At 34.0% G+C, this 14,181-nt stretch overlaps 3 protein-coding genes across 3 annotated transcripts; 2 read left to right on the top strand and 1 right to left on the bottom strand.

Moving 5' to 3' along the window:
* Positions 1-8,285: 8,285 nt before the first annotated feature.
* LOC116006335 (40S ribosomal protein S17-like) lies at positions 8,286-8,955 on the bottom strand. Its single transcript, XM_031246667.1, has one exon. It carries the CDS (start codon positions 8,897-8,899, stop codon positions 8,462-8,464), a length of 438 nt encoding a protein of 145 aa, XP_031102527.1. The 5' UTR covers positions 8,900-8,955; the 3' UTR covers positions 8,286-8,461.
* Positions 8,956-11,516: 2,561 nt separating this feature from the next.
* On the top strand, positions 11,517-12,557 carry LOC116006762 (momilactone A synthase-like). The gene has a single exon (XM_031247251.1). It carries the CDS (start codon positions 11,517-11,519, stop codon positions 12,327-12,329), a length of 813 nt encoding a protein of 270 aa, XP_031103111.1. The 3' UTR covers positions 12,330-12,557.
* Positions 12,558-13,024: 467 nt separating this feature from the next.
* Positions 13,025-13,697, top strand: LOC116006761 (secoisolariciresinol dehydrogenase-like). Its single transcript, XM_031247250.1, has 2 exons — positions 13,025-13,092; positions 13,262-13,697. The coding sequence occupies exons 1-2, from the start codon at positions 13,025-13,027 to the stop codon at positions 13,695-13,697; spliced, it is 504 nt and encodes a 167-aa protein (XP_031103110.1).
* The last annotated feature ends 484 nt before the right edge of the window (positions 13,698-14,181 follow it).

Below are 14,181 nucleotides of genomic sequence, written 5' to 3'. Positions count from 1 at the left end.
ACATTTGTACATTTTTATAACATGTACATGTGTGGCCAACCAAAGTTTTAAATGGTAATGCAAGTGGTTTGAAATTAAGACATGCATTCTTTGCATGTAGTTGTAATCCCGAGTTATATGCTATACATTAATTAAACACTTAAACCAATAGTACATTCGTAAAATTTTTGAAATTATTTTTATTATTATCAAGTTGTGATAAAAAAATTTTAAAAAATTTCATGTAGGAATTAGACTTTTCAACCACTCTAGCAATTCGAAAAACTATTTGTTGTTATTATAATCATCCGTTGAAAGTTACGTTGTCAATAATATCGTTCGTTAATAAAAGTTATTGAAAAAGTTGTTAGATCAGCATTTGTCATGAATTTTCAACCAATATTGGTCGTAATTTTTAAAACATAACCATGGCGTTATGGCATAAACCCATTTCTAGGCTTTTATTTTGTTAGTGGCGGTTGGAAGAGTTGAAAAATTAAAATATTTAATAAACAACTTTTTTGGGTAATTGAAAAATTGTTTAAAATAAGATATTTTAATGATATTATTTGGTAAATAAAGATGTTGATTATATTGTTGTATATAGTAAAAAAAAAAAAATTATTACTGCACTTATAAAAAAATACTACCATACATTTTTATTTATAATAATCGGTAACCAATTAAGTTGATGAACATGGTTCAGTTCTTCCTAATACAGTTTACCTCTATTATGAGGTTTGTGGACTATTACATATTTTTTGAGCAGCGATTACGCGTATGTCGTCACCCAAAAAGAATGCATGAATGCGTTGTTGTTATTGTTAGTTTCATTGTTTTAATTACAATAATAATAAATTTCTAACAAATCCAACCAGACACCTTTATTAAATTTCAATAGCTATCCATAATAAATTCCAAAGTTACGTATGAGGGGCATTCTACTTACGACTGACTTACGACAACTCATGATTAATGAATGAATTATTTTCTTCTTTTTTTATTAATATAAAAAATGATGGAATATATTGGAGACGGACTACGATCCGAAAGACAATTCAGGCTAAGAGCGACCTTAACCGGGACGATCTCGATTGGAGAGGAGGCCTCGGCCAGAGGCCACTACGACCTAGGCTCGCCTCAGCTAGAGGCGGCCTTGACCTGGGCTGACCTCGGCCTTGTGCACTGTACACACGGAACCGGTCTAAGGTAGTTACAACCGTCTACTCCTTTTTAAGGAGGCGGTTAGAAGGTTTATAGTATAAATAGCTACTTAATTGTCATGTTAAGACATTATCATCTCTATTGTCAAAATACAAACACTCTTGTAATGATCTTACGGTGTTATTAATACAAGAATTATCTCCGTGACATATATTCCTTGTATTTTCCATCTAATCATCCATCATTAATATTTCCTTTATTTATCGGGTTTTATAATTTGCGTTGCCCGCGTTATTAATGCATTTTTTACTTTCTAAATGGTGTTAAATGAACTTGTCGACTCACAATCTACTCAGTTACTATTTGCATTAGATTGAGTTTGGTTGGGTTGGACCATTCATATAGTAAAAAATCTCAACCCGATTTGGCTCACATCCAAAAATCTTTTTAAAATTGAGTTTTTACTTTTTTTAAAATCAAAATTAATATATTTATCAATTTAAAATGATTAATATTTATATACAAAATAATATTTTAAAAATGAACCCAAAAAAATTGAACGATTAAACGAATAAAATAAATAAGTAAACTCCGAATTTCCTTCCTAATTTCTCCTAAGATCACGTAATATCATTGACTATATATATATATAGCTTTAATTTATTTCATTCAAATACGTACAAAATTTCTCCACCGAATGATTGATGTTAGCAGATTCGGATTACCTCCATACCATCTCAAATGTATTTTTCTTCTTATTCAATACCATTTAATGCATCTTAATTAATATTATCAGTTTTGTAAAGTATGTTTACAAATATTTTATCGAATCTGCAAAAAGAACCGGGTCTAATCTTTCAAGAGATGCTACACAATTTATAAACCTTTTTTTTTTTTTTGAAAAACACAATTTATAAACCTAAGCGAGAATAAAAATAATATGATATTATTTGGTCAATGCAGAAAATGGCTTCTTTAAGTGCAAATAAACTCTTCAACATGCTTACAAATTGTAGCTTTCAGTCAAATCCTCTTCCGTTTAACCTGTTTTGGTTTACCTCATTGAGATTCTTTGCCGGTTATGCCCCTCACTGGGGTTATCTGTTTATACTGAAGCACAAAAAGTCAATGCCCGGGATTCAAGAAGCCAAAGCTATGCTGCTCGAAGACTACAAGACCTTTGACATATCTATACTTTTATTTATTTGCATGTGTACATATTTATGAAGCTTTGGGTCAAATCCCTTGTGTTTAGGGATTTATGTTGAAGGCCAGCCATCAACCCCGTGTGAGATTTGGTCAATGCATGTTGTCACGCAAAGAAAACTCAACGTTCAACTCTATCTTATCCACCACAAAATTAAAGTAGTTCAAATGAGATGTTGTGCATTCGTGCATATACATTGCAACATCACTATTATGACGGTCTAATTGTATATCTCATCTTATAATTTAAAAAAAATAAATTAATAATACAAGTTCACATGTTATCATTGAAACAGGTCGCTTGTCTGTTGAACCGACTATCAATTCACATTATAAGAATTGATCTTTGAAAAAAAAAATTCAAAATTTATTGGATTAGTAAACGCATGTGTATGGGTTCACGTACGTGCATGATGAAATTCAACCGGCTGCCAATCCAATCACGTGGTTATAGAAAAAAAATTTACATGCAAATACATGCATGCACCTTTTTCTTTGATTAGTAAAATCAGCCATAATTCTTGGGCGTGGATACCAAGTTGCTGACACTTTTTCTGCAATGAAGTAAAAAAAATAAAAATTGACTTTATATTTAAAGTGACAACTTTTTCATGTTAATTAATTTTTATACTTTTAAATCGGTGATGACAAAGAAAATTTATAATCACTATCAAAAATAGTATGTATTAGAGGATATAAACTCTCTTTTATATAATAACTTACAAATCACACAGGAAAAATCACATTAAAATGACTATGTGCAACGGGCTTAACCAAAAAATCAAACTTCAAACTTTATAATTATGTTAAACAATTTGTTTTGAAAGAATTATATTAACAATTAGTTTTATCAACTGTCCAAGTTACCAAAACTTCACTTTTTAATTAGTCTGCAAAAATTTTCCTTTGACAAGTAGTACATTAATAAAGAGAAAAGCCAGATGGGCAGCAGTCTCTGGCTAATTTCTGGTAAAATATTAAATAAAGATTATCAAAAAAGTCAATGCTATTGAATGATATTAAACTAAAGTTTGTATATTTCAATTACTTGTCACGATTGGATTCGAAAAAATTTTAAAAATTATTATCTGACATTAAAAAACATAATTGTATTTAATTAATTTGTAATGACAATGATTAATTCAATATGTACGTGTCAATGAGCATGTTGGCAAGCTGGTGACAGTAAGAACTATTCACGTTTGGGACAATCCAGTCGAATTGGTCGGGTAATTAGTTTGGTAGTCACAATGTTCTAAGTCCAACTATATTAGCATTGCCTATTAGCGTTCTCAATTTGAACTACCCCTATAGGTAATCTAGAATAATTCACCTTTTTATGGTCCTATGTTGACTAAGGTCACAAGATGATATTCGTCGAGAATACACTTTTGAATAACAACTGCAAATTTTTCTGTAAATTAAATAACTATTCACCTTGTGACTTGATTTATCATTTATATGTCAAAGGTTAGTAAACTGATATATATGACTTTTTGGGCTATATGGTTGCATTTTGACAATATTTTAATCACAATAGCAAGACTTGTTTGTGACATTATTATAGATTATGTTGATTTGTAAGGGAAAATAAAATTAATAAATTTTGTAATTATTTGTGTTTATTTAATTATATTAAATTGAAAACATAGTACACCTACTATTAAATTACATATTGAATTATTACTGCAATTTATTACCTGTCGCATTAAAATTAAAGGGACCATTTTCATTGTATAGGCACACACTGACAACTCCCAGGAGAAAGGTATTAAGTCTTCACATCCTTTGTTTCGATTCTTACTGCTAAATTGTACAGCTGATTAAATATGTGTCTGCTAATTCATCAATATATATTTATTCTTTTTTTTTTCTTACACTATAATGTTTTTTTTTTCTTTTTTAACAAAAACATAACATTTTTATATGTTGTGAGTGAGTCATACTTAACGAAGACATATTAAAGTTAATTGTACTTTAATTTCGAAAGCTCTGTAACTGTTTTTATCTTAAAATGTTAGTGAGAAAGATAAATCACGAGACGTGTCTCAAAGACCAGCAGATGTTCAAAGCAATAAAAATGTGCCTCAAGGCATAGTTAATGACATATCAAATCAATCACTCGATAGATAGATTCATCCACTCTGTCTAATATATACATTGACATATCAAAGTTGACTCCATGAAATGCAGCTAATGTGTATTGGAGAGGTATCGATTTACACGCTAAAATTTTTGTTAACTATAGTAAAATTTTGAAATTTGTGCCACTAAATTAAAAAAAAATATATATAAAAATTAATTATCAAAAATCACTACTCAAAAAAAAATACAAAATCCTAATTTTCTCTTAATTTTTCTCAATATCTTTATACCTCCATCCTACTAAACGGATTCTCCGTCTCTTTCATAGACTTAAAAGGATAAAAATTATGTTGCAAAAGAGAAAATTTAAGAAAGCATTTTAATTAAAGTAAAACAAATTTCCCTATATTATGTGTAGTATTTTATTTTTATTTTTGTAAATTATTAAATTTGTATTTCAGTCTGGTCAGGTCCTTGAATTGGCTCCATGAATATTAATTAATTGGATGAATTGTATACCATTAAAGAGGAGATAGATTGAGAAAAGTATTAGAGTAAAAATGATTTAAATTTGTTGAAATAAAATTAAAGAAAATATATAGAATTGAATTCAACTCTCAACCTCCTCTCATTGAATTGCATGCAAGGCATTAACTGATTAGCCCTCTTAATTCACTGCCCAGAGATGCATTCAATCACCATTAACATGCAATGTCTATATCTCTTCGTTGCCAGCAGGAGAATTGATGAACATTCAAGAGCCACCCCTATGGATCATAATTTATATTTACTGTATGTATGTGTTTAATTTATTAAAAATATATTTTTTTATTAAAAAAATTCACTCCATTTTGATGTATCAATTAAATCTTAATTGTGTTTGCAGGTTCAGTAATGTTTTCACCTTAAAGGATTGCCCAAATCCATCTCATCACTTGACCTAAGATTCAATCCTTTAAAAAAAAAATAAGAAGAAGAAGAAGAGGAGGAGTTTAGTGGCACCCGTTTACACTCCCACATGAAAGGGAGTGGGTTTGAGTCTCAGTGAAGACGACTGTTGACTCTTTGTGTTTCAGTAGGTTGAGAAATTAGCTCTGAACAGATACTACATTGTAACACATGTAAGAATCTCTTACAACGGAGGTTGAGTTTGTTTAGTACGAAACATTCACAAGAAAGTAGTTCTAACTTGTTGTGATGTGGATCAAAGATGAACTTTAAAAATACCACCCATCCAATCACACCTATTATATGTGGTAAAGTTAATTACCAATCTTTAAGATATTCAGTAGAGTTTATGCAAAGATCCAAACGTATTAGGAAGTGTTTTTTTTAAGTGATATTATTTACGTATGTGATTTTTCGTGTATAGATACCTCTTAGAATGCAAGGGTTGGACTATTATGAATAGGTCGATGAGTAATTAAGAAGTCCTGTTTTTTGAAGGGTCACTTGCCCTTTATAGCAATGGATGGAGGGACACATGTTGGGATTCTCCCTAGGTAGGGGTGTGTGGCGACTGGCACCTACCCATACGCTAATTAGGTTGGAATGCCACGCTTCCAAATTGAGTTGATCAAGGATGTTGGGATGACTAAAGTGGCATCTCGTGGGTCACTAACCTTTCAAGTAGGGTTGGGTTTTTAGTTTGTAAGGTTAGGAAGTACACAACTACGGTTTGATCTAGGTCAGGAGTTACTTGATGCGCTCTGTATTTCTCTATCAATATGTAATTAATTTTTTTAAAATAGTCAAATAAGTCATCAAATTATATGAGATTATGCATTTGGGTCTTTAATTTTTTATTTCTTTAGTTAAATAAAAACCTAATTAATAGATCCTTAAATTCACCCCAAAAAAAAAATAAAAAATGCAATCAACACTTTTAGAGGTTTTTTTAGAGATAGCTTTTAGAGGCTAATACAAGACTAAAAGAATTAGGCCCTGTTTGGTAAATGTCTGTTGGTTGATCGGGTTGGTTGTTTGGGTTAGAAGGTATGATTTGTTAATAACATTAGCTGATTGTAAAAAGTTGTTTGATAGATTAACTGTTAGTTGATAGTTGTTTGGTATAATTTCTGTTCTCAAAAAGCTAATTGAAAAAGCTGTTTTGAGTAGCCTTTTGAATTTTAGTATTTTAGAGTTACAAAAAGCTTATTAACTAAACAACTAATAGTGATCAAATAAGTCAAAATTGGCTGATAGGCTGATTATTTACCAAACAGGGCCTTAACGTTTGTATTATAATACTTATAAAAACCTCATCTTATGTTTAGTTGTAGGCTTGTGTACCTAAAAATAACATATAGTCCTAGGCTTTTGGAAAGCTTCCTTGTCTCTCCTATTACCCATTTTGTCCTTTGAAATGTTTAGTTGATCATGTATTATTAAACAAGAAATTTCTAAACTCTCCTATAATATAGTACTATTATTCAATTATTTATTTATCTTTTTTTTTTTAAGTATATTGTTCAACTTTGGCAAAAAATCATCTTTTAAATTGATTTTATTTATTCATATTAATGGAACATTAAGATTATGATGGAAACATCACATATTTATCTACTTTTGGGCTCATGATGTCTACACATATTGACTTTAGAAAATAAATCATCAAAACATTAAATTCCTATATGGTTTAGGCCTTTACATAATGGCTAATATTGTTGGAGTTGTATGGTTTCAGTTTTTGTAATTAGAGTAGTTTGTTGTTTTTCTTGTTTATTTTTAGTATAAAAGAAAAAAAATTATTATATTTAATATCCATTGAAATTTACCTATTAACTAAAGTTAAATTCATATTGTTTATTTTTTGTAATCATAAGAGGGGAGACTCCGAAATATATCACTAAATCATCATAAGAACCTATTTGAAACGAGAACATCTCTAATTGAGCATTTTCACATCTCAGCCCAACTCAAGAGAGAGCATAATAGGGCATTAGCTCCTCTATAAGCATGCTACATATATACGTTCTATCACTCACTCGATATGATAACCTTTTAGAGTTCGATTTTACCATAAAAAGTTAAATAGTTAATTTACTTGACAACCTTTTAGAATTCGACTCTACCATATAAAAGTTGATTGTGAGTGAGGATTATGGCTTAGGTATTCAAGTTGCACATGACTTGTTTCTTTAGGTGCTTAATGACATCCAACCACTTGTTTAGATAATGACACTTGCATTCTTCAAATTCTTCATTAAATCACACCTTGGAATAACAACACCTTCCTCAGAATGTATTTCAATCTCTGATTTTCATTTTCCTGTCTTTTAAGAATAAAATTATGGATCAAGACACCCTTACAGGTAATCAAGAATTGGTTCCTAAGAAGCCCGTATGGGCAACTCAGTTGGCCAAAGATTGAGTCTCACCAACAACAATGTGTACATCCTTCTAAATGCTCAGTTAGGAAGAAAGAATTGGTTCCTTGTTAATTACATTAAGAATAGACTAATAGGCTAACTATGCTACCAAAAGGGACAAAGCCGAAAAACATAGGTTATAAAGGCTTCAATCACATACAACTTGACAGTGAATCCATTTCAACATCTCCAAGCTCAAAGTAAACATCAACAAGCTTCAAACTATGCAGCATAACCATAGGTTTAGTGTTCACATTGGCACATTTAGCATTAACCTTCACAGGCAGTTTAGTAGACTACCTAGTACTTAGCTTCTTAACTAGTACTTCATATAAACTCACAAATGCTCAATCTCAGCATAGTTATCCTATGAAGGTTCAGAACCTTCCTAAAATCTGCATTAAACTAACCTAGATTGAAACATCCTAAAATGCTAACATAACAACATCAGTAAAAAGGTTCAGCCTTTACAGGAACCCAAAACCAAAGATTGAAACTTTCAATAATAAAACAGCAAAATTAGCAATCAATCATATAAAACTTTGAATCTATAACAATTTCTCAATTGGTAAAACAAAATTCCAGACTGCCCACCATCAAAACTGCAAAATCTTCCATAAATCAAAAAAAAAATGACAGAAACGTAAACTGCAAAATCAGTACCGTCTTCCGCCAAAGCCACCGCGGAAACCGCCGTAGGCGGTGGCCGGAGCAATAACAGATTGCTGCTCATCCTTGAGCACGACCCCAGGGAGATCGCTCATCCCCATTGCCGCGAGCAGATCAATTGTCTCCTGATCGACCTCGATTCGGTCGATTTTAATGGCGGATTCTTCGGGGACGAAATCCATACGGCGCTCCCTCTCCTCCTCCTGAAGCTTGAGAGAGATTCCCCTAACGGGTCCCTTCTGGATCCGCTTCATTAGGTGGGTGGAGAATCCGGCGATTTTGTTGCGGAGGCGCTTGGATGCGATGATGGCCACTTCTTCTAGAACCTTCTTGTTGGTGTGGAAGTCTAGAGTCATGCGGGAATAATAGCGCTCGATGACTTGGCGCGAGGATTTCTTGACTGTCTTTGTGCGAACGCGACCCATGGCTGCTCCGGCGAGGCGGGAAGGTTTTGAATTTGCTGCTGTAGGAGACGACAGAGATTCCGCTAGGGTTGGGGAAATTAAGGTATAAAGGTGGGTTTTTATCTGGATAGTTTATTGGGCTTTCTCTACACTTTTGGGCCGGTGTGAATCGTATCCTAATATTATGTTGGGCATGGACTTATAAGCTTAGCCCAATCTAAAATGATGCATATTTGTTTAATTCACATTCTTTGCATCGGAAAATATGGCAAATTATTTTGTAAACTCGTGTCTAAAATACAAAATTTACATACTTAATAAACACGGATCCACATTACAAGGTGGATCCGGGTCAATGCTATAACTATTGGGAAACATGATTGTAGTATCATACATAATTTTTAACAGATTAAGGAAAACCACAAGAGTAAAAGCTAAATAAACTAATTATATCAAGCAACACCAGTGGAGTCTAAACAAATCTTATCAAATTGCCCCCCTAGGGATGTCACCAAATTGTAACCACAATCTTCCAAAGGAATAGTCGAGTGGATAAAGTATGATTCTCCTACTATAGTAATGTATGAATTTGATTCTTGAGAAAACTTTATTTCTTGGTCAAACTCGTTGCACATAATCTTTCTAGTATAATTTATCTTTCACGTGTAGGAGTTTATTCATGCATTCATGGTCATTGTGGTTTGAGGGTGTTGGAGTACCCTTCTCACCCTCTCCAAAAAAATCCTAGAGGAGGATGAGATGGACTTTTCACAGGTCGGACTAATTAACGAGCTTCTTAAAAGTTTATTAAAAAGAAAAGTTTATCGGAGTTCCCATTGCTCTCAACATTTAATCCTATTTCAAGCGGTAGGTGGAGATTAGTGATATGATAGTGAAGATTCTAGAGATTTACTTCTTTCATAGGCTTTTAAATAGCTTCATGGAGTACATGATATAAGCTCGAAGCTGAAATCTGAAGAGCTGTTATGCTTAAAAGTGTTTGGTAAAATTAATTTTTTGATAAGTTGATAAATATAAAAAGACTAAAAAGGACATCTTCATACAATTTAAATAATTTTAAATTTAAATAGGTTTGTTTATATATTAATATAAAATAATGAAATCAATATATTTAAATAAAATATAAAGTAAGAACATATATTTGAAAATATATAAAGTAAAAAAATATTTATAATTCATAAGATTAGTTCATACAAAAATTAATGTTCAAACATAAATATCAAACTGAAATTACAAACAAACATAATGAAAATAAAATGTCAAAAGGGTTTTAATTGAAAGGGGTAAAGGATGTCATTTATTTAAAATAATAAGGATAAAGATGGAAAAAAAGTTAAAAAGCTACTAGCTTATTTTGAAAAGCTATCTCAAGTAGCGTTTTAAAATAAGCTCTTATTTTAAGCTACTAACTTATTTTGAGAACATTACACAACAGAGCTTATAACTTATTAGTAGCTTAAAACAAGCTATAAACTCTGCCAAACAGAGCCATAGTCTAATAAACTCGGAAAACATAGATTACCAAAAAAGAAATTCAAATTAAATCTCCCATATTTCCAAAATTTATCCAACTGTAAAACATTATGGGTGCCCAAATCTTCAATAACTCATTCTGGTGTATCATTTAATGCATTTAACAATTCCACATGGCTATCATTTATACATCAACCGGCCTCTAATCTCTCACCCTCAGTAGCTGCAAGCAAGATCAGATCTGCATTCCATCTTAAATATTTTGTTGACTTTAAATGTTTTTTGCTTACTAGAATGGATCCCCATACCATGCTACTCTATCTTGTCTACCCTTTTTTATTGAATCAAAACTGCTGTCAAAGGTCGCCATGTCAAATGTTAGGTCCCATGCCATGCATGTTTGCCTAATAACATCAATGCAACAAAGAACCAAGAAAAATAGATTTATATATGGACTTGGACTAGTGTACAAGGCAAATCTAACAATTTACTTCCACTTATCCACAAGTCTTCAGGAGGCAGAAAGCGCTTAAGTTTGGAGTTCAAACTTACTAATGCAACAAAAAATGCCATACAAATAAACACTTCCCATCCATTTCAAACATTAAATGCTTCACAACTGACACCATTTGTTTTGAATAGTGCATACTATGTACATTTGTGTAGGGGCGGATCTAGAAATCTTCTGATCTCCTGTGGGGGTAAAAGATTAAAACTTTAAGAAAAAAATGAAACACTTTGAGAACAGACCAAAACGCAATAAAAAATATGCAACACAAGACCTCTAACATTTAAGATAGAAACAATATACCTTACCATCTAAGCTAGCTCAACCTTTGTTTAAATTTAGGTATATTTAATAAATATAAACGTTTACTATGTATATACATAAGGGACATATACATACAATTAAAGGGGACGGGGATGGGGAAGGGGCTACCCTTACTGTGAATTCGCCCTTACATTAGTGAGGTAGATTTCACTCGAGAATGCTCGTTTCAATTAATTAATAAATTAAACTAAACATCTCATGATTTAACAACCAACTAATTTAATGACATGATTGGAGATGGATTTGCCATTAAATTTTTATTTGCTACCTATAAAAAGCATGTTAGGTTGCTAGCTATTTATATTGTTCAAGATGGAGTGTCGCAGATTAGACGGCAAAGTTGCCATTATCACCGGCGGGGCAAGCGGCTTCGGTGAAAGCACCGCCAGGCTCTTCGTCCGGCACGGCGCAAAAGTCGTAATCGCCGACGTGCAAGACGAGTTAGGGCAGAATCTCTGCGGCGAGTTAGGGGAAAATGCGGCATTATACGTGCATTGCGACGTAACCTGCGACGCCGAGGTTAAGAATGTCGTCGAGGTTGCCATTTCCACGTTCGGAAAGCTCGACATCATGTTCAACAACGCCGGAATCTCCGGAAAAGTGGAGCCGTCGATCCTAGGCTCCGACAACGAGAATTTCAAGAAGGTTCTGGAAGTGAACGTGTTGGGGGCGTTCTTGGGCGCGAAACACGCGGCGGCGGTTATGGTTCCCGCGAGAAAAGGGGCGATTCTGTTCACGTCCAGCGTGTCGTCCGTGATTTCCGGGGAGGCGCCGCACGCGTACGCGGTTTCCAAGCACGCGCTTGTGGGGTTGACGAAGAATTTGTGCGTGGAGTTGGGGCAGTATGGGATCAGAGTTAACTGTCTCTCGCCGTGCGCCGTCGCGACGCCGCTGCTGGTGAAGGCCATGGGCGTGGAGAAGAGCGTGGTGGAGAGGATAATCTCCGAGTCCGCCACCCTGAAAGGGGCGGTGCCCACGGCGGAGGATGTGGCGGCGGCCGCGTTGTTCTTGGCTAGCGATGAATCCAAGTTTGTTAGTGGAGTGAACCTTCCCATTGATGGAGGATATAGTATCACCAATCAAAACTACACCAACAAGATCAAACAAGTGTTGTCTATTAATTGACTGGATAACCTCGACCAAGCTGATCCGACAATTAGCTTAGCTTCAACTCTGTTGAGATCGTTTGTTAGTCTTTTTGGTATGTTTGAACCCGTCGGAACAACTAGACTGATTTGCTTCTTTGTAGTATTTTGTTGGCTAAGGTTACAAGACAAGTTTTAACCATAATGCATCTTAGGGTAACATCAGCAGATTTTCATTTAAATCAAAGTATTGTCTTGACTTATGAAAGTATTGTGTCTTTAATAAAAACCGCATTCCCTATGAGAAATCAAACTTTGTAAAGACACCTAGCTAGAAAGAATTAATCTCATAGAAATATCATGAGCAATATAAAAAAAAACGTTTAAATCATCGTTTTTACCATGCATGCATGTTACTTTACTACATGTGCTTCATACTTCTACTCAATCACTTTTACTCCTTTATGTGACAATTGGTTGGTGATTAGTTATCTTCATCTCGTGGGTCCCCGTGAAAATACCAATATCAAAATTTAATGAGAGTGAGTAAAAGTTGGGAGTAAGAGTATTATTTTCCTTGTACTTACTGAAAAAATACATGTGACAGGACATTGTAACATGACACATCATTAAATACAACATACAATATGCAACTAGAAAGTGTAGTCCAAATTAAATTGCATCCTCACCCTCTTATAACAGAAATTAAAATATGTGATTGAAAATCAAGGGGACATGTCCTCTCCATGTCAGTATATAATATTTCATGTACCCTTGTCGCCAACAGTGGCTGCATTCACATGGTACACGCACTTGGACATATACCATTCTTCCACATATACATCCAAGACAAAAGACTAAACCCTAGGATAGTCCCAAGAACACCCAATTTGGATTATGTTTTATATAATTTTTTGTGTGTAATAATCAGCATATTATACCTGACAAGTAATTAAACTCGGCCTATTTAAGTTATGCCTCAAAACATCTGTTTGTATGCCTTCCTGGGAGCCAAGCACGCCGCGAAGGCCATGATTCCGGCGGGGAGAGGCGGCGTGATCCTCTTCACCTCCAGCGCCGCCTCCGTCACGGCGGGGGTGATGCCGCATCCAAGCACGCCATCGTGGGGTTGACGAAGAATCTGTGCGTGGAGTTGGGGCAGTATGGGATACGCGTGAATTGCATATTTCCCGGCGCCGTGGCCACTCCGTTTGCGGTGAAGGAGATCATCTCCGCCTCGGCCAACCTCAAAGGGGTGGTGCCGGCGGCTGAGGATGTGGCGGAGGCGGCGCTGTTCTTGGGCAGCGATGAATCCAGGGTTGTGAGTGGACTTAACCTTGTGGTGGATGGAGGATACAGTACAACCAATCAGGCATTCATCACTACAATGAAGCAAATGTTATATTAATTAACTAGATATGGTCTCGTGCTATACAATTGTGTTACTAAAATATGTTGCTTCAATTGCTTAGACTTACGGGTAAGTTAAATTAGCAGTAACTATCTAAATATGTATTTTAGGTGTAGTAAAATTTCTTGAATTGTTGAATAAATAATTTAGTGTCTATGAAAATTGTATAGTGCTGGATCAATTATGTTGTAATATAATATATGGAAAATCAATAATTATACTCAATAAAAGTATACCTATCTTTTTCCAACATTTAACGTGTGAAATTACTATCTAGTACGGAGTACATGTTATGTAATCACACACGCACCTACTTATTACCTATTTTGCGTGCACAACACACCTACTTATTACCTATATTGCACGCACAACACACGTTGGACACTATCAATTCTAGGTTCGATCCTGTGACCTATAATGTGTTTAGCTAGACACTATATTCTACTTTACAAAAGTACTATGTACTATGTACTAAATTAAT

Source organism: Ipomoea triloba, chromosome 15 (assembly GCF_003576645.1).
Source record: "Ipomoea triloba cultivar NCNSP0323 chromosome 15, ASM357664v1".
Classification (NCBI taxonomy): domain Eukaryota; kingdom Viridiplantae; phylum Streptophyta; class Magnoliopsida; order Solanales; family Convolvulaceae; genus Ipomoea; species Ipomoea triloba.
The sequence above is the reverse complement of the archived record's forward strand: the minus strand, read 5'-3'. Positions and strand labels throughout refer to the sequence as shown.

Bases quoted from the DNA above. Each gene is read 5' to 3' on its own strand.
- LOC116006335 (XM_031246667.1), bottom strand. From the start codon at position 8,899: ATGGGTCGCGTTCGCACAAAGACAGTCAAGAAATCCTCGCGCCAAGTC.
- LOC116006762 (XM_031247251.1), top strand. From the start codon at position 11,517: ATGGAGTGTCGCAGATTAGACGGCAAAGTTGCCATTATCACCGGCGGG.
- LOC116006761 (XM_031247250.1), top strand. From the start codon at position 13,025: ATGTCCTCTCCATGTCAGTATATAATATTTCATGTACCCTTGTCGCCA. The intron at 13,093-13,261 runs GTACACGCACTT...GGCCTATTTAAG, and splicing joins ACAGTGGCTGCATTCACATG to TTATGCCTCAAAACATCTGT.